We start from the raw sequence: 25,271 nt of genomic DNA on the forward strand, positions 1-25,271 counted from the left end.
TTTTTGAGCACTCAGATCTCTCTTGCTCCCTTTTTTCCCCCTATCAAACAACATGTAACTAGTTTTCGGGTTAGTTAATAGTTCTGACACTGGCTCTTTTTGTTTGGATCCTTCAAGAGATTGCCCTTTGTTATTCAAAGCCGAAGGTACTTGACACACCAGCAATGCAGAAGCCCCGGGGCTTCAAGCTGTCCTGGCTGTGTGATCCTTATGCCTGTGAGCCATTCCCATCCTCAGCGTCTGATAAGCCTTGGGGAAGAAATGGGAAAAGAATGCAGCACTCCGAATTCCTGAGGGGTGCTGGGAGGTATCCATCCACGTGGGGACTGGAGGATGTTCACCTGCTGGCCAGGGCCTTTCAGATTCAGCATTTCACTGAATTCAGCTGCCAGGGGACCCTTCTGCCTTTGACTTTCTTTACAAGGCTGACAAAAATCTGGCTTCCAATCTACCTATTAGGAAGAAAGGTATCTTGCCTTTGCTAAGTTATTTGCAGAAATGTCCAGGTCAGGTGGTTTTGTGTTCAGGGCCAGGAATTGCTTTTTGAGCTCTAAAACCAACCCTAGGAGCTGCTGTCTTGGATTTACTGTACAGCTCTCTGGAGAACTCAGGTTCTTTGGCTTTGTGTTGTATTCAAAAAGTGGCATAATTTACTGATAATGTTAACTCTGTTGGTGTCATCCAGCCTGTTGATGTGCCTGTAAAATCTCCAGTTTGGCATCAGCATGGTTTAATCTTCTCTTGGTGATCTTGAGCTTCACCAGGGGACCAGCTGTGCCCCACATTGAAGCATTGTTCCTTCAGTCTTACTCTGCACCTCTTCTTGTGCACCAGTACCTTTGACATCACAACCTATCATGAAAACATCTCTTTGCCTTTATCTTCCCATCCTTTGGTACCAGTGTTTATTTGTGCCTTTAGCACACAGCCTCTGCTGGCTCTGAGGCTCAGGACCTCTCTTTTGCCTCCTGCCATTCTGCCTTGGCCACTGGTCTCTGTCACTCACTTTCTGATTCTGAACATGACAGAGTTATCTGTACCTCAGAGTCTTGGGAGATTCTTGTCTCTTGTTCTGAACATGCTCTGAAGGAAAAATTCATATTCCTGGAATATGTATTATGATCTAGCTGTGGTGATAGATCTCGTTGGACAGGGAAGTGTTGGGCTCCAGCTCTGCTCAGCTCTCCAAGCCTATTCACCAGCATGCCAGGGAATTCATTGCTTAATGAAAGCTGTTTTCCCTGGTCCTCCCCAGCCAAGATCAATGTCATCACATGGCAGGAGATGGCCTGCACATAGACATCTCCCTTGTGTGTTCTTGTAAAATCACAGCTTGACAGCAAAGCTTTTTAGGTGTGATAGGCATTTTCAGTTCTGTTTTTAATTTATCATGGTTGATGGTGTGAGGCGACTTCTTCCCTTGGTCTTTTGCACCTCAGATGTAAAATGTGATGGCATCAGAACTGGAACCACCCTGTTGTAGTGCCTGCTGTGCTTGCCTTGCTGGGGAAAGCTTTCATAACTGATATTGCCTCTTTCTTGGGCTCACATGGTTCAACAGGTTCCTCAAGGCAGGAAAAGAGTAGCTGACCTTTCTGGGGACATGCAGCTTGTCTCCTCTTTGGTTGCTGAACTGTTCAGTGCTACCCCCACCAAAGAAGCAGAAATCTCTTACTTCTCGACAGACATTGGAGCTTTCTTCCCATTTAGCCAGGCAGGAGTCTGACCAACCTTCTCAGCAGGAGTTTTCTGGAAGTTCCTGTATATTTCTAGATGCAGTATTTACAATTTCAGCCATATCTCAAGGAACTGAGGTCTCTATTTTCAAGCCTTCCTCCGTGCTGGAGCTGTAGTGCAAGTTTCAACATGGTGGTTGAAAATGCATATCAGTGACTGATTACAGAGCTGTTTTCCTCTTGCAGTTTAAAGCTACCCTTGCTGCTTTCATGGGCTGTATATCACATTGAATGCAACTGATTTGTTCCTGCACCCTTTGACTAATGGTTTCAGGGTAGTGCCCTAAAGGTAAAATTGAATAAACTGTGAAGTACAGAGTATCTGTGGGGTTAGTGTGTCAGCAAAGCTGGGCAGGTGTGTTTAAACACACATTTGGTGTGAACATGGTCACCCTGAGTCAAAAACAGCAATGCCCATGGAAAGTAGCATTATCACTCTTAATTTATTGTATTTATGCAGATGTAGTTAAGGGACAAGACAGTTTTTAAAACTGTCTCTAATTGTCTGTTCTTTCTACGCATTCAAGGTAAATAATCCTTTCTGTTCATCTAATGCTGCATTAATTAATTCATGTTTTCACAAATATATATAGCAATACAGTTTGCTCAACATAGTGATGTTTCAGGGTCTTTCTGCAGAATTCTTTCCCCCCTGTTTTAATCCACTTATCCAACTCATTGATTTGTCATTATTGGTTTTCACTCAAATTGCAGCATCAGTAGTGGGGGGTGGAGATCCTGCTTCTCTGTCCAAAACCCTGCATGTAGTGAGAGCACAAGTCATCCCTTGGTGGAGATTGTGCAGAGACTTACTGAGTTGGACGGAGGAGTTGAGCTAGAATTGAAAGACAAATTTTATTTTAGTCCTGCTAATATTCCCTGAATCTGTCTGGGCAGTGTTTGTATCCTCCTGCTTATCCCCTTTCCCCCCAGGATTTTCTCTTCCTGTAGTACCACATACCTTCAAGTGTTGTTTGGAGTGTTTCTGGCTGCTCTGGTTTCATTGATACCATGTTCCTATTTCTTCCTTTCCCTAATCAAGCAACAAAACCACTGAAGCAGCCCTTGCTCCTACCTAAAAAACATATGCAGGCCCCTGCACCCAGCATGCATCTAGTTAGCAATATGTGTCTTCCTCATCCTCCAAGAACTGCATAATCCACCACCAGGCTTGGCAAATCCAACCCCTTTTCCCTCCAATGTTTCACATCTTCACACCAATCACTTTCCTTGCTGGCTCACTTGGCCATGTAGGCTGCTGGTCTCTTGGGAAGGGGAGATGGATGCTGGGCATCTGCTCACTCCTTCCTCTATTGTGGTGGTGGGGAGGGTGAGGGAGAAAACAGCAAGGCAGATAAGGGCAGTGAGGAGCAGCTGGGCATAGGTGGAAGAAGGGCCATCAGTGCCTTCAGGTCGTGTTTCCTTCTCCTAAAATTACTTTCAGCTTCTCACACGGAAGGAGAAACAACAATATGCCTTTTTGTTGCCTCCCTGTGCTTTGAGGTGGTAGAGGCAGGGCCACAGCACGAAACACTTGTGGCCCCTCCTGCTGATCCTGGGGATGGTGATGAAAACAGAGCAGCCCTGGCTCACAGAAGGGTGCTTGGAGCTCCTGCAAGCCAGGAGACAGAATATGACAGGACAGTTCAAAGTAACAGGTATGTGTGATTTCTCCTGCCAGTGCTGCCTTTCTCTCACACAGCCCAATTAACAGGGGTCACAGAGCACTGATTAGCTGCCTTGGCGTTTTGTGAACATAAAGCAGTGAAAAACCCAGGGTGAATGGGGGAAAAAAGATCAAATAGACACTTATCTCAGCACTCCTGCCTGTCCCTGGCATTTGCCAGCCTAAGGAAAGAGCCTTTCCAGAAGAGACCAATGCAGGACAGTGCTGTATCTGTGCTGATATCTCTGCTGCTTTTCTGCCTTTCCTCAGGAAAATAACAAACAAGGCAGCCCCAGCAGCTGTGTCATTTGTAGGGTGGTTGCTAGATAAGAGCCAAATCACTAGAGAAGCGTGGGCCACAGGCAGCTGGGAAGATCAGAGCGTGCCCTTTTGCCACACTGGTGTGTGAGATGGCTTCAGCCCCTCCTTGGGAGGAGTGGACTTGCTGCCTCCTGTCCTTTGTGCAAGGGAAGAAGGGTGGGAGGCAGCACATACCAGCCCAGGGGAGGCAAAAGGGCATCTCCATCTAGTTTGAGACTTGCTGAGCGTGGTCTAGTAATGCTAAGGTGCCCAAGCTGGCAACTTCCATGGTTGCTCAGGCTGTAGCTGGGGTGAGAAATCTTGACAAGCACACCTGGAATGTTCCTGAAGGGTGGGCAGCTGTGGTGACCTCGTGCCTTCCCCTGTCTTCCTTCATCCCCCCCATTTTTTGGGGTGGCAAAGCAACGCTCCCACTTCAGCTGTCATAGCCAGGTTAAGTGGCTGCACTTGCTTCTGTCAAGCCAACACATGCTCCTGTGGTGTGATCCCTTATTAGAGCAGACAGCCCACATCAGCTCTCCATTCTCCCTGCCTCCCCAGAGACACTGCCTCGCTCCAGAGCTGTTCCCATTCTGCTTCTCTGTGGGATGCAGCATGTCTGCCAGCTCCCCTTCCAGCTTCCCCAGGGCTGATTGCATGGAAGATGGAGGAACAAGGAGCAGGAGGAGGGTTCTTATAGCTGCTGACAGCCATGGGTTTTCACAGATGATTTTTCCCCCCTCTCCTATAGATGAACACTTTTGGAGTTCAGGTGGGAAGTCCACCATGTAAATCCAACCATGTAAATTGGATTTCTTTTGCAGGATTGTGCCACCCATCTGCTGGTGAACCACCTGTCCTAGCTTAGTGTTACTGTGTTGGAGGAAAGGTCCAGAACCTTGATGTCTTCTCTAAGCATCACTTCAGCATATTCTCGAGGTGGTCTCTGATCTCTGCCACATTTAAGTTCTGGAAGTGAGTTATGGGATGGACAAATGAAGAGCAGGGAACAGGAATTGTTAGGGTGCTGAAATTACTCTGCTGTCCCTCACTTTTGTGGAAGACATGGATGTATCTTTCATGGATGTGGAAGCCTCCAACTGGTCACATTTCAGACTGCCAAATCCTGGAGTTAGGCCAGATTGTTCTAGGGAAGAGCTGCTGCTACTTAATATTTGCTAACTAGGTAATCTTTTGTCCTTCTGTTTTGAAACAAAACAATGGTTCCAACGTAGAAAGATTGTATTCCCATGTTCAGCAATGATGAAGACAAATATCCTTGTGTGGAGAGCCCAGTGCCATCCACCTGCTTAACTCTTCAGATGTCTTTCTCTTCCCTTACCTGACGGCCACACAGGTAAGCCACAGAATTACTGAGGTTTGGGCAATGTCTGCATTCAAAAAACTAGTTCTAGCTTGCCATGGAGGACAAAAGGCAGACCTGTACTTGTCTTGTGATGGTCTCGTGCTCCAGCGATCTCTGCTATCTTTACAACTCTGGGAGGAGAAACTTCACTTTGGAGGTCTGATCGATGTAATTTGAATTTTTTTCCCCCCTACTTTGTGATCTCTTTCAGGGTCCATTAATGTCAGCTGTACTCTTGTTCACAGCCACTACAGCAGGTTTTCTCCAGGCATGATTCAAAACAGGCACTGAAAAGCAGGATGTGTCTGAGTGTGTGTTTCCTTCATCACAAGAGCTCTGCCTTGTTGGACCTTGCCGAGCTCTGTCACAAGTACGGTGTGGAGTTACTGCTCCCTCCAGACTGTCCTTGGCTGGAATTTTTGAGGTCTGTCCCCATCAGTGGTGCAGCTAGTGGCACTGCTAAATGTGGCTGTTAAAGGCCAAGGTCATGACTCCTGGATCTCCTTGGTCATTTTGCTCTGCTGCAGGGAATGTTCTGTGGAGAAACAGAACATTCCCTTGGGCCTCAGGCAGTTTGGTCACCCTGGTGACAGGTTGGCCCTTGGTCTGAGCAATATGTGCTCCCTGTTGGCTTGCACACCTCCTGAGCCAGCTGCACACACAGGCCTTGGAAGGATTCCTCTCCAACCCTCTTCTCCCCCTGGAGGATGGGGTGGTATCTCTTTCCCCCCCTGCATCATACTTGACTTGGTTTCTCAGTAGGGTAAATTGAAGGTGAAGTACAAGCTGGTCCATGAAGCTTCCTCCCCCATCTCAGATAAGAAAGCTCATTAATACAGTAAAAAAAGGTCTCCATTGTTACATGAGAGCTCAAGGTCAGGCTGGTAGTAGTAACTCATATTGCTTCTAAGGTCAGCCTAAGCTTTCTCTTTCTGACAAGCCACGATAGATTGATCATGGGGGCCCTTACATTATTTTTTTTTCTTCTGAAATAGGCTTTGCTTCTCCTGACCGTGTTAATGATGTTTGACTGAGGTCATCCTAGCAAACCCTGAATCCTTCCCATTCCCTTCCAGAGGGCTTGCCTTTGTGCCAAGGCATTGTATGCTTGTTAGGAATTAAGCTTTCCTGTTCTCTGCTGCAGCAAAGGAGCTGTCTTCATTGGAGAGGCGAGAAATATCTTGAATGCCATCTGTCAGTTAATGCTCTCATTAACACCTGAGTGACTCCCAACACCAAGCTGGTGCCTTTTTGCCAATTCAGAACTTAAAAGGTGCCAGCCCATAAGGTGAAATATCTTCAGTCCATAAAATTAATTCCATTATAAAACGTCTGTTCTGGTAAGACCTAGATTTTTGTGGGTTTTTTCTTTTTTTTTTAAACTAGAGAGATCAACGAGGCAAAGCCAGTTCTCTTGAGTGCTGTGAATTAGGTGTCCAAGAAGTCTTTTTTCATTTAGTACTGAGAACCTCCTAAAATCCACACTTGTGCTGGGTGACTGAATGCATTCAAGTCTTTTTCAGCTTTTAAAGCCTTTACTGGACAGAAGTATCACCTCTGTTATTTCCCATAGTGGCTAACTCTGTAATAGGAACTTCAAGAGTAATTACATTTATCTTTAAATGGTCTTTGGTAGAAAGGCTGAGCTCTCCCAGTCTTGTTTTCCATGTTCCTCCCACATACAACTCTTGGACAGGAGTTGGAAGAGGTCTGTTGTTGTTCTTGCTCTCTGTCATCCTCTGGTTTTGTCAGGGTTCTTGGTGTTAATCTCAAGAACAATATACTGTCTGGGATTAGATGCAGGTCAGCCTTGCCTTTTTCCCAGCAGTTTTAGCTCAAGAGCATGCCAGTATTTACTCTTCCATTGCATTTTGTAAATTAAATGAAACAAGAGACTTAAAACACTGTCAACATGATAGATATTCTAGCTAGTGGGTCCAGGCAATTATTTGGCATCTACACTTTCAGAAGGCTTATTTGTGTGTGCCAGCAGTGTCCAAACATTGTTGGTAAATTTTTGTCTCAAATATTTCAGATCCTTACTCTAATGTTTCCTTTAATCCAATATTTGCTCCCATAGGACCACAGATTTTGTGAGGGGTGGGTTTTAGGGTTTTTTTTTAAGAGCTGTGTGTTGGGGGAGGGCTTGTAAAAAAATTGGCAGCAGTAGACCAGATAGGGCAATGTGCTGTGACAGTAATTCCACACTTGGGCCATGGCATGCTGCCTGCAGGAAGCACAGATTGACACGGGGACTCTCTTACTGAATCAGTGTTTGGTTTAGCTTTTGTTTGTTTGGCTTGATTTTGTTTACAGTTTTCCAGCCAAGATTTGATTTACTTTGGAGTCTTTAAAACTAAAAGCACAAGTGACTCCGCTTCCTTTGGGCATGAGGATAAAAAAATAAGCATTGTGTGTCTGTACAGATAATTCCAGCCCCAATTTGCTCAGAAGGAATTTCACGTTGAGTTTGCTCCTACAGGGTCCCTGTGGGGCCGGGGTCTCTAGGTGCAGCTGTTCCCTGCCAAACATGCACACCAGAACTCCAACCATTTTTTCCACGTATCCCATCAGCTCTGTGAAATTCTCACCCTCTGTTCCTGAGGTCTCCAAAGGAGCCCCTCTAGGAAGCCGGGCACGGTGACGAGAGCAGTGGCCAAGCTTCTTTTTTCTGACAGCAGAGCATGACCCCACGCGTTCAAAGCCGGGGAGATGGGAAGGGTGCCTCTCCTTTGAGCAGGGGAAAACACTGGGATTGCCAGGCAGGGGGAGGAGTCCTCAGCTCCCCTCTCTGGAGCACAGAGAAACCTCCCTCTTTGGGAGGCAGCCGGGCAGCAGATGGCCGGGCTGCGGCGCTGAGCTGTCAGGGCTGGATCATTTCTCTGCCTGCTCTGGGCGCTGATACCCATGGTGGGGAGAGGAGCCCCTCCCTCAACTTGCTCCATCTTCTTTATGCCCTGATTTTTCTGCAGCTGCTGCTAAAGATCACAGGCAACTTGAGCTGCAGGCTCGGTGGTACTCTTGTGGATTGTCTGACACTGTTCCTCCCCTTTGACACAGATGTGCTAGGTCGTGTCCTTCCCTGTGCCCCAGATTTCTCTTTGTATATGCAAGATACGATTAAAACTTTCAACCACAGTTGCAATTCGGCTTCGACCTCCTTTCTAATCTTTGCAGCAAAAGACAGGGACCTCTGACAACAGCCCTGTGGTTTCAGAGTATAGCCAGGGATAAGACTAAGAATTGCACTGGGCTCTTGAAAAATCATCTGCATCCACGTGGGATGTACCACATAGAAATGCATGTACCGTTCCACCACTGCCCCACTACAGCTATCCAAATTGCTTGGCACATCGAGGGGCAACTGCAAAGCAAGGGATGTTTTGACAAGTGAGGGAAAGTTTATCTGTTTTATGAAATATTAATGGTACTAGTCAAGTTGGCATGGGAGAAGTTTTAGAGCTGCAGAGTTCTTCAAGGTACCTTTTCTGATCTGTTGTAGCTGGTTTCTGTAGTACTTTTCCTCGGTTACTGAGCTGTGTGGAAGCTGCCTGTGCTACACATCAGGAAGTGGTTGAGAGGTGGTGAGAGTCGTGGCCCGTGGTCTCACACTTTTCTTGTAAATTGTTTCTAAGACTCCCAATTTACTTTCAGAAGAGGGTTGGTTTTCCTTTGGATAGATGCCCTGAGGCAGAATGTGCCCATGTACCGGTTCAACCTCCTTGGGAATGCTCCAGTTTGTAGAGAAAAGGACACAACTGACCTGACACTGCCTCCACTTGCTGAGTGTTTTTATACATCTCAGTGATGCTGAGAACCTATGGAGAAGAGATACATCTGTCTCCTCAGCTCAGTGATTTCCTTCCTGCCCTCTTCCCACTTACAAAAGAGTTTTTGGAGGTTCTCAGGTGCAGGTAATTCCATTCCTGGATCCAGTCTCTGATTCTTGGGTTTTAATTTTATAGGTAATTCTAAACAGTTATTCCTGGGCATTTCTACTTAGAGCAGGGAAGAACCCCAAGGGCAGGGTTCTCATAGATTGCTGTCCTCCCTGCAGATTTTCTTTTCCAAATCAAGAGAGCTGTTTCAGAAACTTTTTCAAAGGGAAATATAAGAGATGGGATAAGTGAAACTTAACTGTAGGTGTGGTAGACAGGGTGAAGACGAGCACCATCCATTTGTCTGGAGAAAAGAGGTCGGTTCCCATTAAGAGGGAAAATATAAATTGGGTAAGATTGAGAGTGATTGGGAATGCCTTGAGACATCTGTTTCCCATCTCTGGTTCTTATTTCTATCCTTATTCAAAGCGACAAATGCACAGTAGCTGTCTTTGAAAATTGATGGGGGTAGGAACTCAAAAGTACTCTTAAGAACAGAGCTTGTAATGCACTGAACACCGGGTGGACGGCGGAAATTTCTAGTGTTAGCCACTTATGTGAAAGTCAAACTAAAACCAAACTGGTTAAATCAACAGAGCCAGTCCCTAGGGGGAAGGAGAGTTACATAGGCAAAGATTTCAAATGATCTTCTGGAATTAAACAGCTTCCTGGATCAGTTTTCTTTGAGAGCAGCCAAAATGATAAAGCAAGATAAGTGAACTCGTGCAAGTGGTAAAAGTATCTGTCTGAGCCATGCCTTCCTGCTTTTTTTTAGGCAGAAAAAAAAATAGGAGTAGATAGAACCCTTTTATTTTTGTGGTTTCTTTCTGGAAATCCTTTTCATCTGCTAGTTATTGAGGATCCTAGGGAAACTGCTTTTTCAGTCCATTTTATTGGAAATAGCCAGAACCTCTGTATCAGATTTGATGAAATAATCTTCTGCCTTGAGCTCTGGCAGAATTGAAGAACTGAACTTGTGGGGCTGAAACTCAAATGCTGTCTGAGAGCTTACAGTCATTTGCCTTCTGGTTCTGGACTAAGCATCCAAATACCAGTGTCGCTTTACTGCTTTCAGGAAAAGATGTTCTAGTCACTGTTTCTGTTCTGGGTAGACAATCAAAGCTGCCTTTCTCTCTTTCTCTCTTTCTCTCTCTTTCTCTCTCTTTCTCTCTCTTTCTCTCTCTTTCTCTCTCTTTCTCTCTCTTTCTCTCTTTCTCTCTTTCTCTCTTTCTCTCTCTTTCTCTCTTTCTCTCTTTCTCTTTCTCTCTTTCTCTCTTTCTCTCTCTTTCTCTCTTTCTCTCTCTCTCTCTCTCTCTTTCTCTCTTTCTTTCTCTTTGTCTCTCTCTCTCCCTCTTTCTTTCTTTCTTTTCTTTGTTTTAATCTAATGGCTTCTATAAATATCTGACATTTAAGACAAGTCATCAAATACCACCCTTAAAATGTCTGTAAAGGGAATCTATTATTGTCCCCCTTTCCCAAATCAAAGTCCTTGCTGGAGGTTAGGTCTTGGGATATTTGAGAAAGACAATGAAGGAATGCACAGCTACTTCAGGTAGGTGTAGTGTGTACTGAATATTTCACTTTGAAAAAGGTTGTTTGTTGTAGTTTTCACCCTAAAATTACTACTTGAGGCAGTTCTGAGGCATTTCATAAAATGTCAGTCCTCCCTTTCTGACTGAACTTTGTCAGCATAGGAGGCTGTTCCAAGTTATATTTGTCTGATTGCTGACATTAGTAAAACAACAACACTTGGGAACACTGATGCTTTGCCTGTGTCATGCAGATGGAACAAACTCCAGGTTGCAGAGGACACTAGGTCCAGGTACACTGAAGCATCTGTTGTTAAATACAACCAGAGGGCTGGTAACAGTGTGGTATGGTGAGAGCAGATATCTCTGGGAGGTCAGCTTGCATTTGACGTCAGAAAGAAGCAGGCTGGTGAGGAGGGATCTGCAGGGTGATCTGTGCTTCTCTCTACCCAAGGAGGAAGGGAAATGCTGCCAGGTGGACATGGCTTGAGGCATCTGTTCCTTCTTTCTCACAGTCACTGTCCAGTCATGGTCCTTGCAAAGAGCTCTGCTCTTTACCCAATGTGTGAAGACCTCCGTCTAATAGCTAACTTCTTGTTGACTTTTAATGATCTTTCTTCAGCTGGATCACACTCCTCCACCTCTTTGTTAAAATATAATAGCTTTTGTAGAAGTTAGCAATTTCTCAGGGAAATGCAATTCTGTAGTGCTGGCGCTGTTCCATTAATCATATAGAGTAATCTGCTTGTGCCAAAAACCTATCAAGTGGAGCTGCCTTTTTGAGAGCTGGTGGGAATGTGTACCCAGTGGTGTTCTTGCTGGCATATGGACTTCCCGTGTGTGCAAGAATGGCTGGGGCATGGGGGGGGTCCCCTTTTACACAACTCCAGCAGGCTGAGCGAGCCTGGCAACTCTCAGGACTCAAAGTCATATGGACAGATCTTCAGAAAGTTTTATATTTAGGGACATGGCCCCTTTTCCTGAAATTCCTTCCCCTGACATTTTGGGCATTCAGAGTAAAAGCTTAAGTGTCATTGAAATATAGACAGGAGTTCTTTTAGCCTTAAGCTCCATCAGTGGTCTTAAACATGTCAGATGGGGACACTCATTCTCAGTGCTAGATGAGGGTGAGAAATATCTTATTCCTTGGGTTTTATGATGAACTGCTGGCAGTGAAAGTAGGACTTAATGTGACTCAGCTGGAAAATCAGAAAGATCATTTTAATAGTAATATTTATGAAGAGCTCAAGTGTTCAGCTTGATGATCTGGGAGAGTACAGACGGGGGCTCCTCTGTAGTACTGACTCCTTTTTGGGAGGTGCACTCCTGTTGGGGATGAGCCTTGTTGTGTGGCAGTGTCCAAGCCACGTGTTTGAGGTGGGCTGTGCAGAGGTCCTGCCAGAGCCACCAGTGGAGGAACAGGCAGAAAGTGGCAGCACCCATGGGGGTGGAGAGAGAGGAGGCCAGGGACCACATACAGCAGCAAAGTGGGGAGGAAGCAATCAGCTATGCAAAGTCTCAAGCCACTGAACCACGGCATGAAAATTTCTTTAGAAGTTGAGAGGAGCAGGGCTTGGCAATGAGAGATGTGAAGGCCAAAGGGAAATCTGAAGAAAATTGTCTCCACATCAAATGGAAAGAGTTGGAAGGGGAGCAGACTCAAATTTTGTTGCACCCCATTTTAGTTAAGGGTGGCTGTTGATGCTAGCACAAGGCACTGCCCGTTGGGATAGAAAGGAGATGAGTTGCTACCATGTTTGGCTCATTCTGCTTAGAAAGAAATAAGAGTCTGTGTATAAAAAGCTGCCTGTGACGTGACATCCTGTGATGTTGCAATGAGATTGCTGTGTTTTGGGAATGTGAATGACGGAGCTGCACCCACCATAGCCGACAGTTTTCCTTCAGGTGCTCTCTGTCTCTGCATCATGTTGGTTGCAGTTGCTTGGTGCACCAGGTGTTTCTGGACATGGCAGACTACAGCAAGTACATGAGATTCTTTTCTTCCTTGGTTAGATCCCAGACGTTTCACAGCTACCTGGAGGACATCATCAACTACCGCTGGGAGCTGGAGGAAGGGAAGCCCAACCCTTTGAGGGAGTGCACTTTCCAGGAGCTGCCCCTGCGCACGCGGGTGGAGATCCTGCACCGCCTCTGCGACTACCGCCTCGACGCAGACGATGTCTTCGACCTCCTCAAGGTGCTTTGGGCAGCAGCGAGGAGGGAAACTGTGTGGCCACAGGAGCTGGGCCAGATCAGAATCTTCCTGGGATGAGAAGGGGTCACAGTGGGTCAGCAGTTCGCTTTGCCCTCCTCTGCCTTGCTCAGAACTTGGGCCCTTGTCCTGTGTGGATGTATTCATAACATGGGAGTCACTAAGGAAGTTGGCTGCATTGGCTACTCTTTCTGCAAAGAGTGAATTTGGAGGTGCTTTAATAGTAATGGCAGGGCTGTGAGAGCAGAGACTGCTGCCTTGCTGAGGGATGCTGTGAGATGAAAGGATGGGGATGAAGTATACTGGGGGAGCTGGGGGAGGGTAGAGCAGGGGAGGGGGGGAGGGAGCTTCTCAGGGCTGTGCGTGACTGTCGCCAGCACTAATTAGACCTTCCCTGTCAGGAGCACCAGAGATGAAATGTTAAAACGAGAGAGGCCATTCAAATTAGAGATGCCAATCTAAATCCCTCCCTGGACAGAGAGAGAACGTCATCTTCCCCCTGGAGTAACATTTTCCCAGCTCGGCCGGGAGGAGCAGCTGTACTGCTGCTGTGGCATGGTGGGAGGGAAGGAAGGAGGGAGGGAGGTGTTTACCGAGGGGTGTCATCATGTTTTGTGTGACAATGTGGCCGCTTTTCAACTTGTCACCGTCTGGCGGGGGGCTCCCGGTGGGCGCAGGGCTTGGACGCCGACAGCCTCCGCGTGGAGCCGCTGGGCGAGGACAGCAGCGGCGCCCTGTACTGGTACTTCTACGGCACCAGGATGTACAAGGAGGACCCGGTGCAGGGCAAACCCAACGGGGAGCTGGCTGCAGACAGGTAACAGCCCCTCACACACCCCCTCCCGTGTCTGGGTGCAGGGGCGAGGGCGGCACGGCCCAGGCTGGAGGGGGCTCCTCCGCCTGACTGCTGTTGTGCCGGGGGGAGCGGGGCCTGGGGAGGGGCAGCGCGGGCGGGACCCGAGTTGCCAAGCAGGCTGGGGGCTGCCATGCAGCCATGCATTGTGTCCAGGCAGCCTGCAGCCTTTGTGGCACCGGCAGAGCCTGCTGTGGGAGCGATGCTGCCTGCCCCACCGCATTCCTGCCTGGCTGCCCCGCACCGGCGGCTCCCAGCCAGTGGGAATCCCTCCTCTCCCCTCCCCGTCCTGTTGCTGCTCTGATTTAATCCCTCCTTTGGTTGGGATCCTAGCAGCTGTTCCGATTTCCGTGCCCCTCTCCCATCCTGCCAGCCTCGGTTGCCTTGCTGGCAGATATTTCATGGTGGTTTTGCCATTTTTCAGGGGATGTGGGGGGCAGACAAACACCCCAAATGTTCCTGGGAAAACGGGCAAGAGACGAGGGCGACCTCCAAAGCGGAAAAAACTACTGGAGGAAAATTTGCTGAGGTATGGAAGGGTTCTCCCTGCAACAGATATAAAATACATACATTCCCAGAGGGAAGTATAATGTATCTCTGGGGTTCCCCCAATAACTATGTATATACCATGCGGCCATCATTTCAAAGCAACTCAGAAGTGAAACAAACTCAGACTTGGTGGATGCTTTGATTACTCTCCAAAGTGGATTCTGACTGAGCTGGAACTTTGAAACAGTGGGCATCACTCTTCCAACCACCTCACTTCAAATGCAGTTCCACCATGCAGTGCTAGGGAATTTGCTCTTGATAAAGTATACTTTCATTGTGTGGCTTGAAGCCAGAAATCCTGGCCACTCGAGTCCATATAGATTTTGGGATGCTTCCCTTAAAAACTGAGATACTGTACTTGCCAAACTTCATCCTGCTCCCTTCACTAATAAAAACTTTATGAAGCTATGATAGATATATAATTGAAAATATGTATCAAATGTGTGTTCTACAGTGTTCTTTTCATGGTTTTGCTCTGCACTGAATAATGCGGTGTTCCCTATTTTTCTCCTCAGAAACAGCTGTGTTTTGGTGATGTGATGTACTTATTTTATCGCTCCTTCTCTTTCTTTTTTGGTAGGGAGAAGGCAGAAGAAAGCTTGCTTATCCACGAGACTCAGATAAGAAATGGTAAAGAGATTTTGCAGTATTGGGGTTGATACCACCCGCTAATAAGGCTCTTAAATTATCAAAACCCAGAGAGATGCCTGAAAGACAGCCCTGCCTTTCTCAGGAGAGTCCTTCTGCTGATGGTTGGGGCCAAGTTTGGAAGGAGGGGCTTGTGTTACAGACTGCCTGGCATTTTGGAGCCTGGGCACCTGCAGGTTTCCTATTTTGTCATGGCTGAGTTGGGGATGAAGAAACCTAACCTGCTGGGATACACTGGAATTCAAAGGCTCACCTAAAAAGGCAGGCTGTGAATGGTCCTCAGTCTCCCAGGGGTAAGGTAAAAACACACCCCTCTTGTTAGCAGGTGTGTTTTTCAGATGGGGAAGAGAGTGGTGTCAGTGATGCTAAGACAGGGAAGGAAGAACCTTTTGATCCTCTCACTTTTCCTTCCTCGTGGCCATCGGGTGGCTGGGAGTGGTAAACAATGTCTTGGGGGTACCCAGGTAAGGGTTAACGAGGCAAAAAGCGAGTTAGCAACATGATGTGAAAGTGAGTTCAAGGGAGCTGGGACTCATTTGTCATACATGTGTATCCACTGGCTTCCACAAAACCCAGGGACCCAGCCTGCCTGTTGCCTCACAATAAAAGGCAAGGGTGGCATTGTCTTTCCCGTGCCTCCTTCCATTTGCTCTTTGTCTTCAGATTTCCTGGCGGCCACTCCGGCTTCTCTGGAGCCGGGCGGCAGAGCCAGAGCGATGCGCGTGAGGCGCTGGGGGTTTTATCAGATCATTGTCTTCAGCAAATTGTGTCACTTCAGCTGCAGAGTAATCTTCTGCTGGCACAAAGCAGTGCCTCAGTCCTGTTTGCTATTGAAATGAGTTGTCCGTGGGCAGCTGGCAAGGGAATGAGAAACAAGGATGCAGGCTCTAGGGGCAAGATGCAGGTAAGCTCCCTGCTGCACGTGGGCAAGGGATGGATGGCTTTGTGTAGCCAGAGCAGCAGAGCCAGCACAGGGCTGGACCTTTGGTGTCTCAGTTACCAGTCCCCTGTGCATTCCCACAGCTGAAACTCTGTGCCACAGCCACTGCACCCCAGGCACCTGACAGAGGGCACGTGCTGGAGGGAGCCTGCAGCTTTTCAGCCTTCCTAGGATGACCTGACAGTTTGCATGTCACAGCCACTCACACTTCAGATCCACAAAGAGCCCAGAGTCAGATTCACCTTTTTTACTTCTTTTTATTTTTCATTGTAAGTTTGCTTGAAAATATATTCAGAAGGTGCATGACATCTGCCAGTGGTGCTGATGACCATTGCTGTCTTTCCCAGAGCCAGTGGTTAGCCCTAGAAAAGTCTGGAGGGAGCTGAGAACCCCCTCAGCCTGAAGGTGTCTGATCCAAAACTTTCCCCACTCCAAAAAAAAAAAAAAAAAGAGCAACAACCTTTTTCTGCTCAGAGAGCATCCTGGGGCAAAAGCATACAAGTTGCAACCCATGAGGCTTCCCTGCTCTGTGTAAACATTTGTGGAGCAGGAACCACATTCCCTTTCTCCAGGTGGGTGTTCCAACCACAATGCAAGAGAGCCCTTCCTTCACAATTAATATTCAAATGTTTCACACAAGGTGGAACAGCTCTCAAAGTGTCTTGGTGGTTGGGACATGCTTCAGAGCAGTGGGTGATCTGCTTCAATCCCACTCTGGATGGAGCAGGGATGGGATGTGAACTTTTGGAACTTCCCCCTCATCTGGCAGCCTGATGAACCCTGTCCTTTGCTTCCTCTTCTGCTCTTTCAAGTGCCTGCAAACAAAATATTTCATTTGCAGAGACCAGGAGGATTTGTTTCCCTGCAGAAATGGTTTGCAGTGCTTTAAAAAAAAAAAAGCTTATTTCAAATTACATTATTTTTTGATGACTTTATTCTACTGCCAGACTAAATCAGGCATTTGCAGTTCCCTATGTCCTGCTCTGGCTGACAGCCCCCATTACAAAAAACAAATTAAATTATTTTCTCCAGTCTACAATAACTGGAATGTGGCCTTGCTACAGGGATGTCACACTACCTGTGTGTTGCCACGTGGCACCGTTATTTCTTCACCTGAGTACTTCCTCTCTATCTCGGCATCACTCTCAGAGGCAGCAGTGCTTCTGGTGCATGAAGAGAGCTTTGGGTCTATAGCAAATGGAATATTTTCTGTAACAGTGGCCTTTGCCAGTGTCTTTTACTCTTCCTGAGCCCTGAGGGGAGAAGAGAAGGGATTGAGAGGAGCTGTTAGTCATAACTGCTGTGGAGATAACATCCTTTCATGTTTTTGAAGGGTCCCAGGGGCCTGGCCGTGGGACATGGTGGTTGCTGTGCCAGACGGAAGAGGAGTGGAGGCAGGTCACAGAGAGCTTCAGAGAGAGGACTTCCCTTAGAGAGAGGCAGCTCTACAAACTCTTGAGTGAAGACTTCCTGCCGGAGATCTGCAACATGATTGCACAGAAGGTGAGGAGACATGACATCCTGTTTACCTCTCTTTGACCACTTCCAAGAGCATGGATGCTTGCTGAGTGAAGGAGAGCTAAATCCAAGCAGCCTGTCAGCCCGTTCTGCTCCCTGCACCTACAGCCTGCAAGTCAAATGGATGCTGGGGCTGTTGAGGATGTGTGGATGGGGGGAAGACTCTCCCCCATGCAGTGGCAGTGCTGGAGTCAGTGCTCGAGGATCTGGTTGGTGATTGCACAGCAGTGTAGGTAGGGTGGCTGAAGGGGTTACTGTCTTCAGCCGTGTCCTGTGGCCCTTTCCTGCTAGCAGGGGATCTCTGTGCTTTTGAACTGCTGCGATTTACAGCCTGGCTTTTCTATGCAAACTGCCTGTGATTCTGCTTTTACTGCCCTTTCTCTGCTGGCTCTGCTGAAGGGGCACTGGCTGCTTAGCTGTCCTAGCTAAGCCCCAAAACTCTGAGGGGTGTTGTCCGTCAGCTGAGTGTTTCCAGGTGGGACAGATCTGGAAAGGGATCCTTCGGCTGGATGGCTTTGTAAAACAGGCTCTGCAGTCAGCGTGCTGTTCTTGGATTGAGTTCAGTTTGCTTGTTTGCTACCCTTGTAAAGATAATAGGGATTTCATGGTCACTTCTAGCCCTCAGAGTTTCTCCTGCCAGTGTCACCGATGTGCCCTAATTTCCTCCACTCTCTTTTTCCTTCCCTCAATTCTCAACCCTGTTTCAGGAGAAGCGTCTGCAGCGGACAGAGTTTTCTCCCAGGTGGATGTCTGACCATCAGCCCATCAAACCAATCAAGCAGGAGGTGAGGGGGGGTGCGAGGGGGAGGACGACGGAGGGAGGCAGAGCAGATGCCTCCTGGGGGAAGAAATAAACCGCAGCATCGCCATTCAGTGGGAAGGAGTCGCTTGAAAGTGCCTGTGCTGAAAGAGAGATGGGTGGTAATGCCCGTCAAAGGCAGGCTGACACCCGGGGTTTCTATGGCGAGCAGGGAGGTGCTGCCCTCTGGATCGCACAGGGAACCGGCCCCGCCGCAGACCCCGCTGCAGCTGCATATGGAAATCTGCGCTCAGTCTGGGGAATTCCACTTCAATGAAAGTGCTGGCACATTCGAGGCAGTTCAAAGAAAAGTTGAAGAAGGATGAGAGGGCTAGAAGAACCGGCTTACAAAGGGAAATGACAGAAATTCAGCCAAGGGGAAAACGTGAGGCTGCAAACACATGAGGGTGTAGATAGCGCCAAGGGAGAGAATGACTGATGCAGTATGGAGCTGAGCTAGGAGGGGGTCAGCTGGAAATGGAAGTCACAATTTAGGCTGCCTAAAGAAATGCTTATCAAACTGCAGCCTTGTGGGCTCAAACGGCGCTTTCCGTGCCTCCTCACCCTCATCTCCTCTCTGCCCCATCAGTGCAACAGCACTGCTGCTGCTTGAGGGTCTGTGCAGTGAACCAGACCCAGGAAAATGACTGGAGTTAAATATAACCTTTTTCTTTGGTCGGGGTTATTTTTAACATAGATCAGTTTTCCGATCCAGTTCACCACACAGCCCCTAACAGCCACACCAGCACAGGCAGGGACACGGGGCTGTGGAGATGGGGGGTCTTTGAACTGGCAACTGCTACCCAAAGCAATCGGTCAGACAGCACCAGATTAGCCTCAGAGGAAAAAATTGTCTCAATTCTATCAGGCTGAGGCATAATCTCTCACTGTAGATGTAATGGAAACGTAGTTACCTGGTGTTTTGTCAAATCCTGGGAAATTAGGCTGCAGGGAATATGCCATGTGAGCTAGAGTCAGGGGTTCCCCCAAAACAAAGGAGAAAGTACAGGTCCCTGTGCAATAAATGTAATTACTTAGAAACAGATGAATAAAAGGAAGGAAGAACCTCTCATCATGCTGCAGATAAAAGCCTGCCGAGAGGAAAATGAGACCCCAGCGATGGTCAGTTTGGGGCCAGAATTGCTCTCTGCAAAGCCCACCATGCAGGAAGCACAGGGACACATGGTTGTTCACAGGCAGCAGAAATCCCAGAGGAGGAGGGGAGTGGGAAACACATGGAGCCTGAATGATGCTAATCAGTACCGCAGGTGCTCCAGGTCTGCAGCAGCAGAGGGCTGTTAATTGCTGCCTGTGGGCCAGTGAAACCTTTCCAGCGAGCAGGGGCCCTCCTGGCACATGCTGTGCCGGGACAGGGAGCCAGCCAGCACCACAGTGGTGATGGTCACACTGCTCCCCAGCAGGATGTGAGGCCATCCCTGCCATGGGACAGCCAGGGAAGTGCCAGCATGTCTGATGGCTTATTCCTCAAGCCGGGGTGGGCAGCCGGCGAGCCTGGGGGACAAAGCCTCAGCCCGGTACAGGTGACCTCCTTCTCCTGGCTGCTGCTTGAGTTGGAGATGTAACTGATCCATGGGCTCCTGATCCTGCAGGGGATTTCTCAACAGGTGGTTCAGATTAGCTCCTCATTAAGAGCCGCCTGAGCAGCACCCTCATTAGGAGAGCTGCTGCGGAAACCTGAGCGGGGGAAGGTTTGGTAGATGAGGGGCCAGGGCACCCGTGCCTTCTGGCCTCCTGCCCCTGAAGTCTGATACCCAGTGTCTGGAGAGCAGAGCTAAAGGCAGAGGTTTGGCTGTTTCAGAGTCTCAGGGCAGGGGACAGCAGCGATGTTGTGTCCTGGAGTGCTCTCTGCCGGAGGGAAGGAGGCGGTGATGCCTTGGTCTCTGTGGTGTTTATCCTCTGAGTGGGGAGGAAGCTGGAGAAGAGTCCTGTCCTTTTGCCACCTCCTTTTGCCTCCTCCGTAGTCAGGAAGGAAGTTTAACTTGTGCTTGGTTCTTGCTTTTGTCATTCCAACAAGTGTCTGCTTCCACCAACCCAGTAGGAGTTTACTGGTTCGTGTTTGTGTATTTTTTTAACCCTGAGTTGAGCACACTCATCCCCAATGGACTTAGGTGGGACATCAGGCAGAGGTACCTCTGAAAATCAGGTTGTTTCTGTGTCTGAAGTGTCTCAAAGAGCCCATGCAGCGCTGTTGCTGCCCTGCAAGTGCTGCAGGGAGTAAGTGCAATTGTGGGTGTCTACTGCAGTCCCTGGGGCTCACTATGCTGTGTTTGTGGTTTCTGCTTTTCCCTTTGCTTTCTAGATCTGGTAGGATGACACCCTCTCCTTTGTTTAAAAGTGCTTTGTTGATGCCATATTTGTGTTGGCTTGCTCTGGAGCATGCTGTGGATCCTGTGTCATGCTGTTAATGCTGAGGGTGCTGAGTGTGCCCTGCAGGCTTGGAGAGGTTCTGGTGTGAGCACTGCAGCTTGCATGTTGTGTTCCTGTTTCCTTAGGCTATGAGTGATGGAAGTTGTATTAATCTAGGGAAAGGGAAGGTCTCACCTGTGTACCAGCAATCAAAGAAATCCTAACATGCCAGGCTGGCTTACATGTAGTGGTTTGAGAATGTAAAGGCTGATGGTCACATCCTCATTACAAAATATCTTGACATACCAAGTTTGGTGGCGGGTTCCTGCTCCACCTCTTTCTCTTTACCTGGCTCTTTTGGTTCCTATTGCAATTTAAAGATTTGTCAAGAAAGTCAGAGGAAAACTGTTTGACAGTGGTCAGGATCAGGCCTGAAAGGAAGTTGTTTGCAGCTCACGAGTAGCAAATCAGATGGCAGAGCTTTTAAGAAAGGGATATAAAAGAATCAGAAGTGGAAATGTGGAACCCAATTCTCTAGGATCTTGACCTGTTGTCCTTGTCATAGCACAGTCCTGGGCATCTTGGTGTTTGGATATTGATCAGGGAGGAAAGGTCTGAGAGACAACTGGAATAATCATGCCAAGGAACTGAAAGGATTGCTTTATAAGAAAACATTTAATCTAGCTGTAGAAATGTGGGAGTGTTGTGTAAGTGTCTGAGGAGTCCATAAGGTAAAGGCTGGAATGTGACTGAAGAGAAGGAGAATTTATGTTCAGCCAGAAGAGCATAACTAGGAATAATTGGATGGAATGAGGGGTTGAGAAACAAACTTCAAACTGATTGTGAGGAGAAGCTGGCTAATCTCAAGGCACCTGAACTCACAGAATGATTTCCCTAGGAAAGAGATAGATGTGTAAAGTGATAACATTTTGAGAAAGATATAAAATGGAAAATAAGAGAATGGTTCCCTTGTGAGATGAAGCTCTGAGTTTCACCTTAAAGGATCAGCACAGAATAGGTGGGTTTTATTGCCCAATCTGTCCCTAAATGCAGGATATGGTCCTAATTTTGTCAAGAGTCCCATGACCCTCTCTTGGACACTTCTCTGTGACTGTTGGTGGGTGAAGCATAATTCTCTTAATGTATTGTTTCTGCTGGTGATGATGCATGGTGCTCATCTACAGACAACTGGAGTGGGAGTTTGTAGGGCAGCACAGGGCTGTGTAGGGGAAAGGGAGGCAGAGGGGGAATGAATGTGCAGTGAAACCAGACAACATTTCTAGGTGTTCATCAAAACACCCCCAGGTTCCATTCCTGGGCAATGAAACAAGGACAAAATAGTAATTGTGGTGCCAGAATTTTTTATTTTTTTCCCTGGGGATTAATAATGGGCCTGGAGAAGTTGATGGTCTGAGCAGCAGCCAACGGACCCCGGCTGATTGCTAATCCTCAGGAAATGCCTTCTGCCTAAGTGGTGGTTGCTGGTTATTCCCTGAAAGTGAAGTTGGAGCAAACTGTAGGGACATTGTTTTTTCTGGTTGATATTCCCTGCTGATATCCCTGTGCAGGATTAGCTTGCTTTGCTCTCACTGGGATAGCATTTGGTTCTTTTGGCCCAATGCATGAGGGAGGAAGAATATCTTGGTCACAGGGGTAGGAGTGGCTGGTGGATGACTGATACATTTGTCTTAGAACTAAATTAAGGTAATAAAGATAATTCCACACTTCCATATACATACCTTATACTTTACTGGAGAAATAGAAGCAGGCAGTCCCCGGTCTGGGAAGCCTGAAGTCTTAAGTAGGATCAAACACAGCCTTGCAGCCTGCTGGCAGTGAGGAGGTGAGAAAGTGGGGCAATAAAGAGCCAGGTGTCCTTGAATGAGAGAACTGGTTTTGGGACCCAGCAGGAAAACTGTCCAAACAAACAAATGAGAGCCAGTTCAGGGGAGATTAGCACACAGAAATTTTGAACAGGAAAGGAAAACATTCCTAATGCTACCTTGACGCAGGGCTGTACCAGATGCTTTTCCTATTGAAGTATTCTGTGTTTTGCAGCAGAGACAGGTTTGGCAAAGTAGTCCTTCTCACACTTACAGTCAGAGCTCTGCTAGCTGGAAGAGGTAGAGGTGTTGTGTAAGGGTGTCAACAGCCTGAATCCTTTGCCCAGAAGGGAAGAGAAATGCGGGTGGTGCATCCCTGACAGAATGGCAGCTTGTCTAACCCATCGCTTCTCCTTCCATTGTCCTTGTGTCAGTAGGATTTCATTGCTTGGCAAATAACTTCCCTTTCTATGTTGCTTTTCATCTAGGAAATCGTACATTCAAATCCTTTTTCCCCCTTTTTTTCCTCCCAGTCATCCATTGTAGGTGTGCTTTAATACCTCCTTCAAGTAAACCTGCCTCTGCTCAGCATTCAACGAGCCACTGAGTTACAATTTTTGGTGCATCACTGTGTTACAGGTAAACCCAAATGTGCTGAGCTCAATGGAGAAGCAGAGGCGCAGAGAGGAAGAGGAGGAGCGCCAGATCCTTATAGCAGTGCAGAAGAGGGAGCAGGAACAGCTGCTAAAGGAGGAGAGGAAGAGGGAGATGGAGGAGAAGGTCAAAGCAGTGGAAGGTAACATGGAGCCAGTGTGGAACAGGAGTGGAAGCTTTCAAAGTCAAGACTGAGATCTTGAATTAAAGTCTGCCATTTGCATTCCTCCCCTGCCAGACTTGCTAATGAGAATCTTTTCTTGTGCTTACCTTTGATAAGTTGGTCTGAGTGTAGTTTCTTTTCCTTTGTCTGTCCTCTCAGTGTTGGTGGCTGTTCTCTAGGGCACCTTTAGACTGTGTTGTCTTCTTCAAATTGTGCTAATTTTCTTCCTTGCCCCAGCTGTAAATTTTTTTCTCCTACTATTCATGTTGTTTCTCAGTTCTGTCTCCCCACTTGCCTCCTCATGATTTCCCTGTGTGCAGGATTAGCTTGCTTTTCTCTCACTGGGATAGCATTTGGTTCTTTTGGCCCAATGCATGATGGAAGAAGAATTCCCTTTGAGGAGAAAGGGAATGGGATAACATGGGAGTAGCAAGAGTAGTATTTTTATATTACTCCTGGCCTTACCAATTGGAGAACTAAAGATGAAGGGACAGGCTACATAGAGCACCAGAGGTGGCAATTTCAGGTGTTGGTCTAAAACGTTTGTGGTTGTGAATTAAATGTTGATTTAAGCTGTTCTGGAGCAAAGAACCATGTTGTGTTGATTGCATCAGATCAAGGCACAGACAGCAGGCAGTATATGTAGGTATGGGTGTCAGAGCAAGCTCATTTCTCTCTGTTGGCCTCCCTTATGGGGCCTTCCTTTAGCTTTCCTTCCACAGTGACTGGCTGGGCTGTTGTAGTTCCATGGAAAGGCTGAACGTCCTCAGAAAGCTGTGGCAATGTGGAGCAGGATCAGTATAATTGAGTCCCAAAGTGGATAAAGAATCAGAAAAGGGAAAAAAAATATTAAGTTCATGCTACCCTTCTAAACTTTCCAAAATGAAACAGTTTGCTCCCAGATGTTTGGTAGGAGGCCAGATATTATCTAAGAATAGCTTCTTTTACCTGCTTACCTTTCTAACCATTAGAGAAACCAATTACTTCCTTGGCCTTCGTGTATTCCTGGTTGCTAGTCCTAGCTAATCAGGTGCTTTAAATCTAGACTCACCCAGCTCCCATATCTGCCACAGATATCTGCTTCCCCTGGCAAATTGCATATTCTCTGTGGTTTAATGCTTCATCTTTATCGACAAAATTAGTCATGAAGTTCCACAAGAGCCTGCAAAGATAAATGTTCCTGTAAAATAGTTTTGGTTTGTTATAAGCCACTTCCTTTTCTGGGTAAATGCAATCATTACATCGCTGGATTCAAAGACATCAGAGCCATGCAAAGAAACTGGTGTGAGGTTGAGCAGTAGCCTCTTTCAAGAGAAGTTAGCATACATTCTTGCTTTTATTGGCACAGGTGCTTTAATTTTGTTTTGTGCAGTTTCTTTCACTTAGTTTAAACTCTTTTCTAGTCCATTTAGGCTTAGTCAGGAGAAGTCTTCTTTTAAGCTGGTGCAAAACCTGTTTGCAAAGGTTATGTTGACTTGTTCAGTTCAATCACTACAGTATTTTTTTATCCCTAGAATAAGCAGCTCTCCAGGTAAAACTGGCTCCTTAATGATCTTTTCTTAGTACCAAGCACACCCACCACTAGCATTTGTTGTCATGACAGTTCTGATGTCAGTTATGATGGAGAGGAAATGATTTGAAAATTAAGTCATTTGTTTTACTTGGTTCAGACTTGTTAAAACTGGACATCTGACAACAGAAATTTTAGGGTAACAAAGATTTTCCTCTAATTTTCAGTCTGTTTGGAATGTAGTATTAATTTTTATGGCCTTCTGTAGAGGGGAGATGTGGAATATCTTCTCTGTAATGAAGTTCACTTCTCAGTTTTGGATGGTATTCCTGTTTTAACATCACATTCCTGTTTCCAGCCCAAGATTACACTTTCCCCAGCTCCAACACAGCCCCCAGGTAGCAAGTTTCCTGCTGGGCCCATCTGCACTCTCCTGAATTTATAAGTGAGGGAAGCTTTCTACATTTCTACCACAACAGCAGGTTAGAGTTTCCCAGTTCTCTTTCCAGGTGCTGCTTCAACATAATCTCTCACATATATGAGTTTCTAACTGTTTGAGGTATTTTTTAGGGCATTATTTAGATTTTGAAAGCTGCTGGGTAGGACTTGACCTGGGCCAACAGTATGAGAATGAGCTCTGGCAGTGATGTTGAACACACAATGTTAATCACTAGCTGTGGTAGAGGCTCCTGCTATTAATCCTAGCTGAGATCTGGTACCAGGGTAGCACTCCTTGATTGCTGTCAGTTTACCAGGTCAG

At 47.1% G+C, this 25,271-nt stretch overlaps 1 protein-coding gene across 1 annotated transcript in view; it reads left to right on the forward strand.

The window, feature by feature from the left end:
- LOC118697795 (chromatin remodeling regulator CECR2) overlaps positions 1–25,271 on the forward strand; it is a 93,185-nt gene that overhangs the window by 56,806 nt on the left and 11,108 nt on the right. Inside the window, 7 exon segments of the mRNA XM_036400672.2 lie at positions 12,489–12,672; positions 13,365–13,504; positions 13,965–14,069; positions 14,670–14,719; positions 17,011–17,180; positions 17,903–17,980; positions 22,824–22,980. Of these exon segments, the coding sequence (XP_036256565.2) occupies positions 12,489–12,672; positions 13,365–13,504; positions 13,965–14,069; positions 14,670–14,719; positions 17,011–17,180; positions 17,903–17,980; positions 22,824–22,980 (884 nt within the window).

This window comes from Molothrus ater, chromosome 5 (genome assembly GCF_012460135.2).
Source record: "Molothrus ater isolate BHLD 08-10-18 breed brown headed cowbird chromosome 5, BPBGC_Mater_1.1, whole genome shotgun sequence".
NCBI lineage: Eukaryota > Metazoa > Chordata > Aves > Passeriformes > Icteridae > Molothrus > Molothrus ater.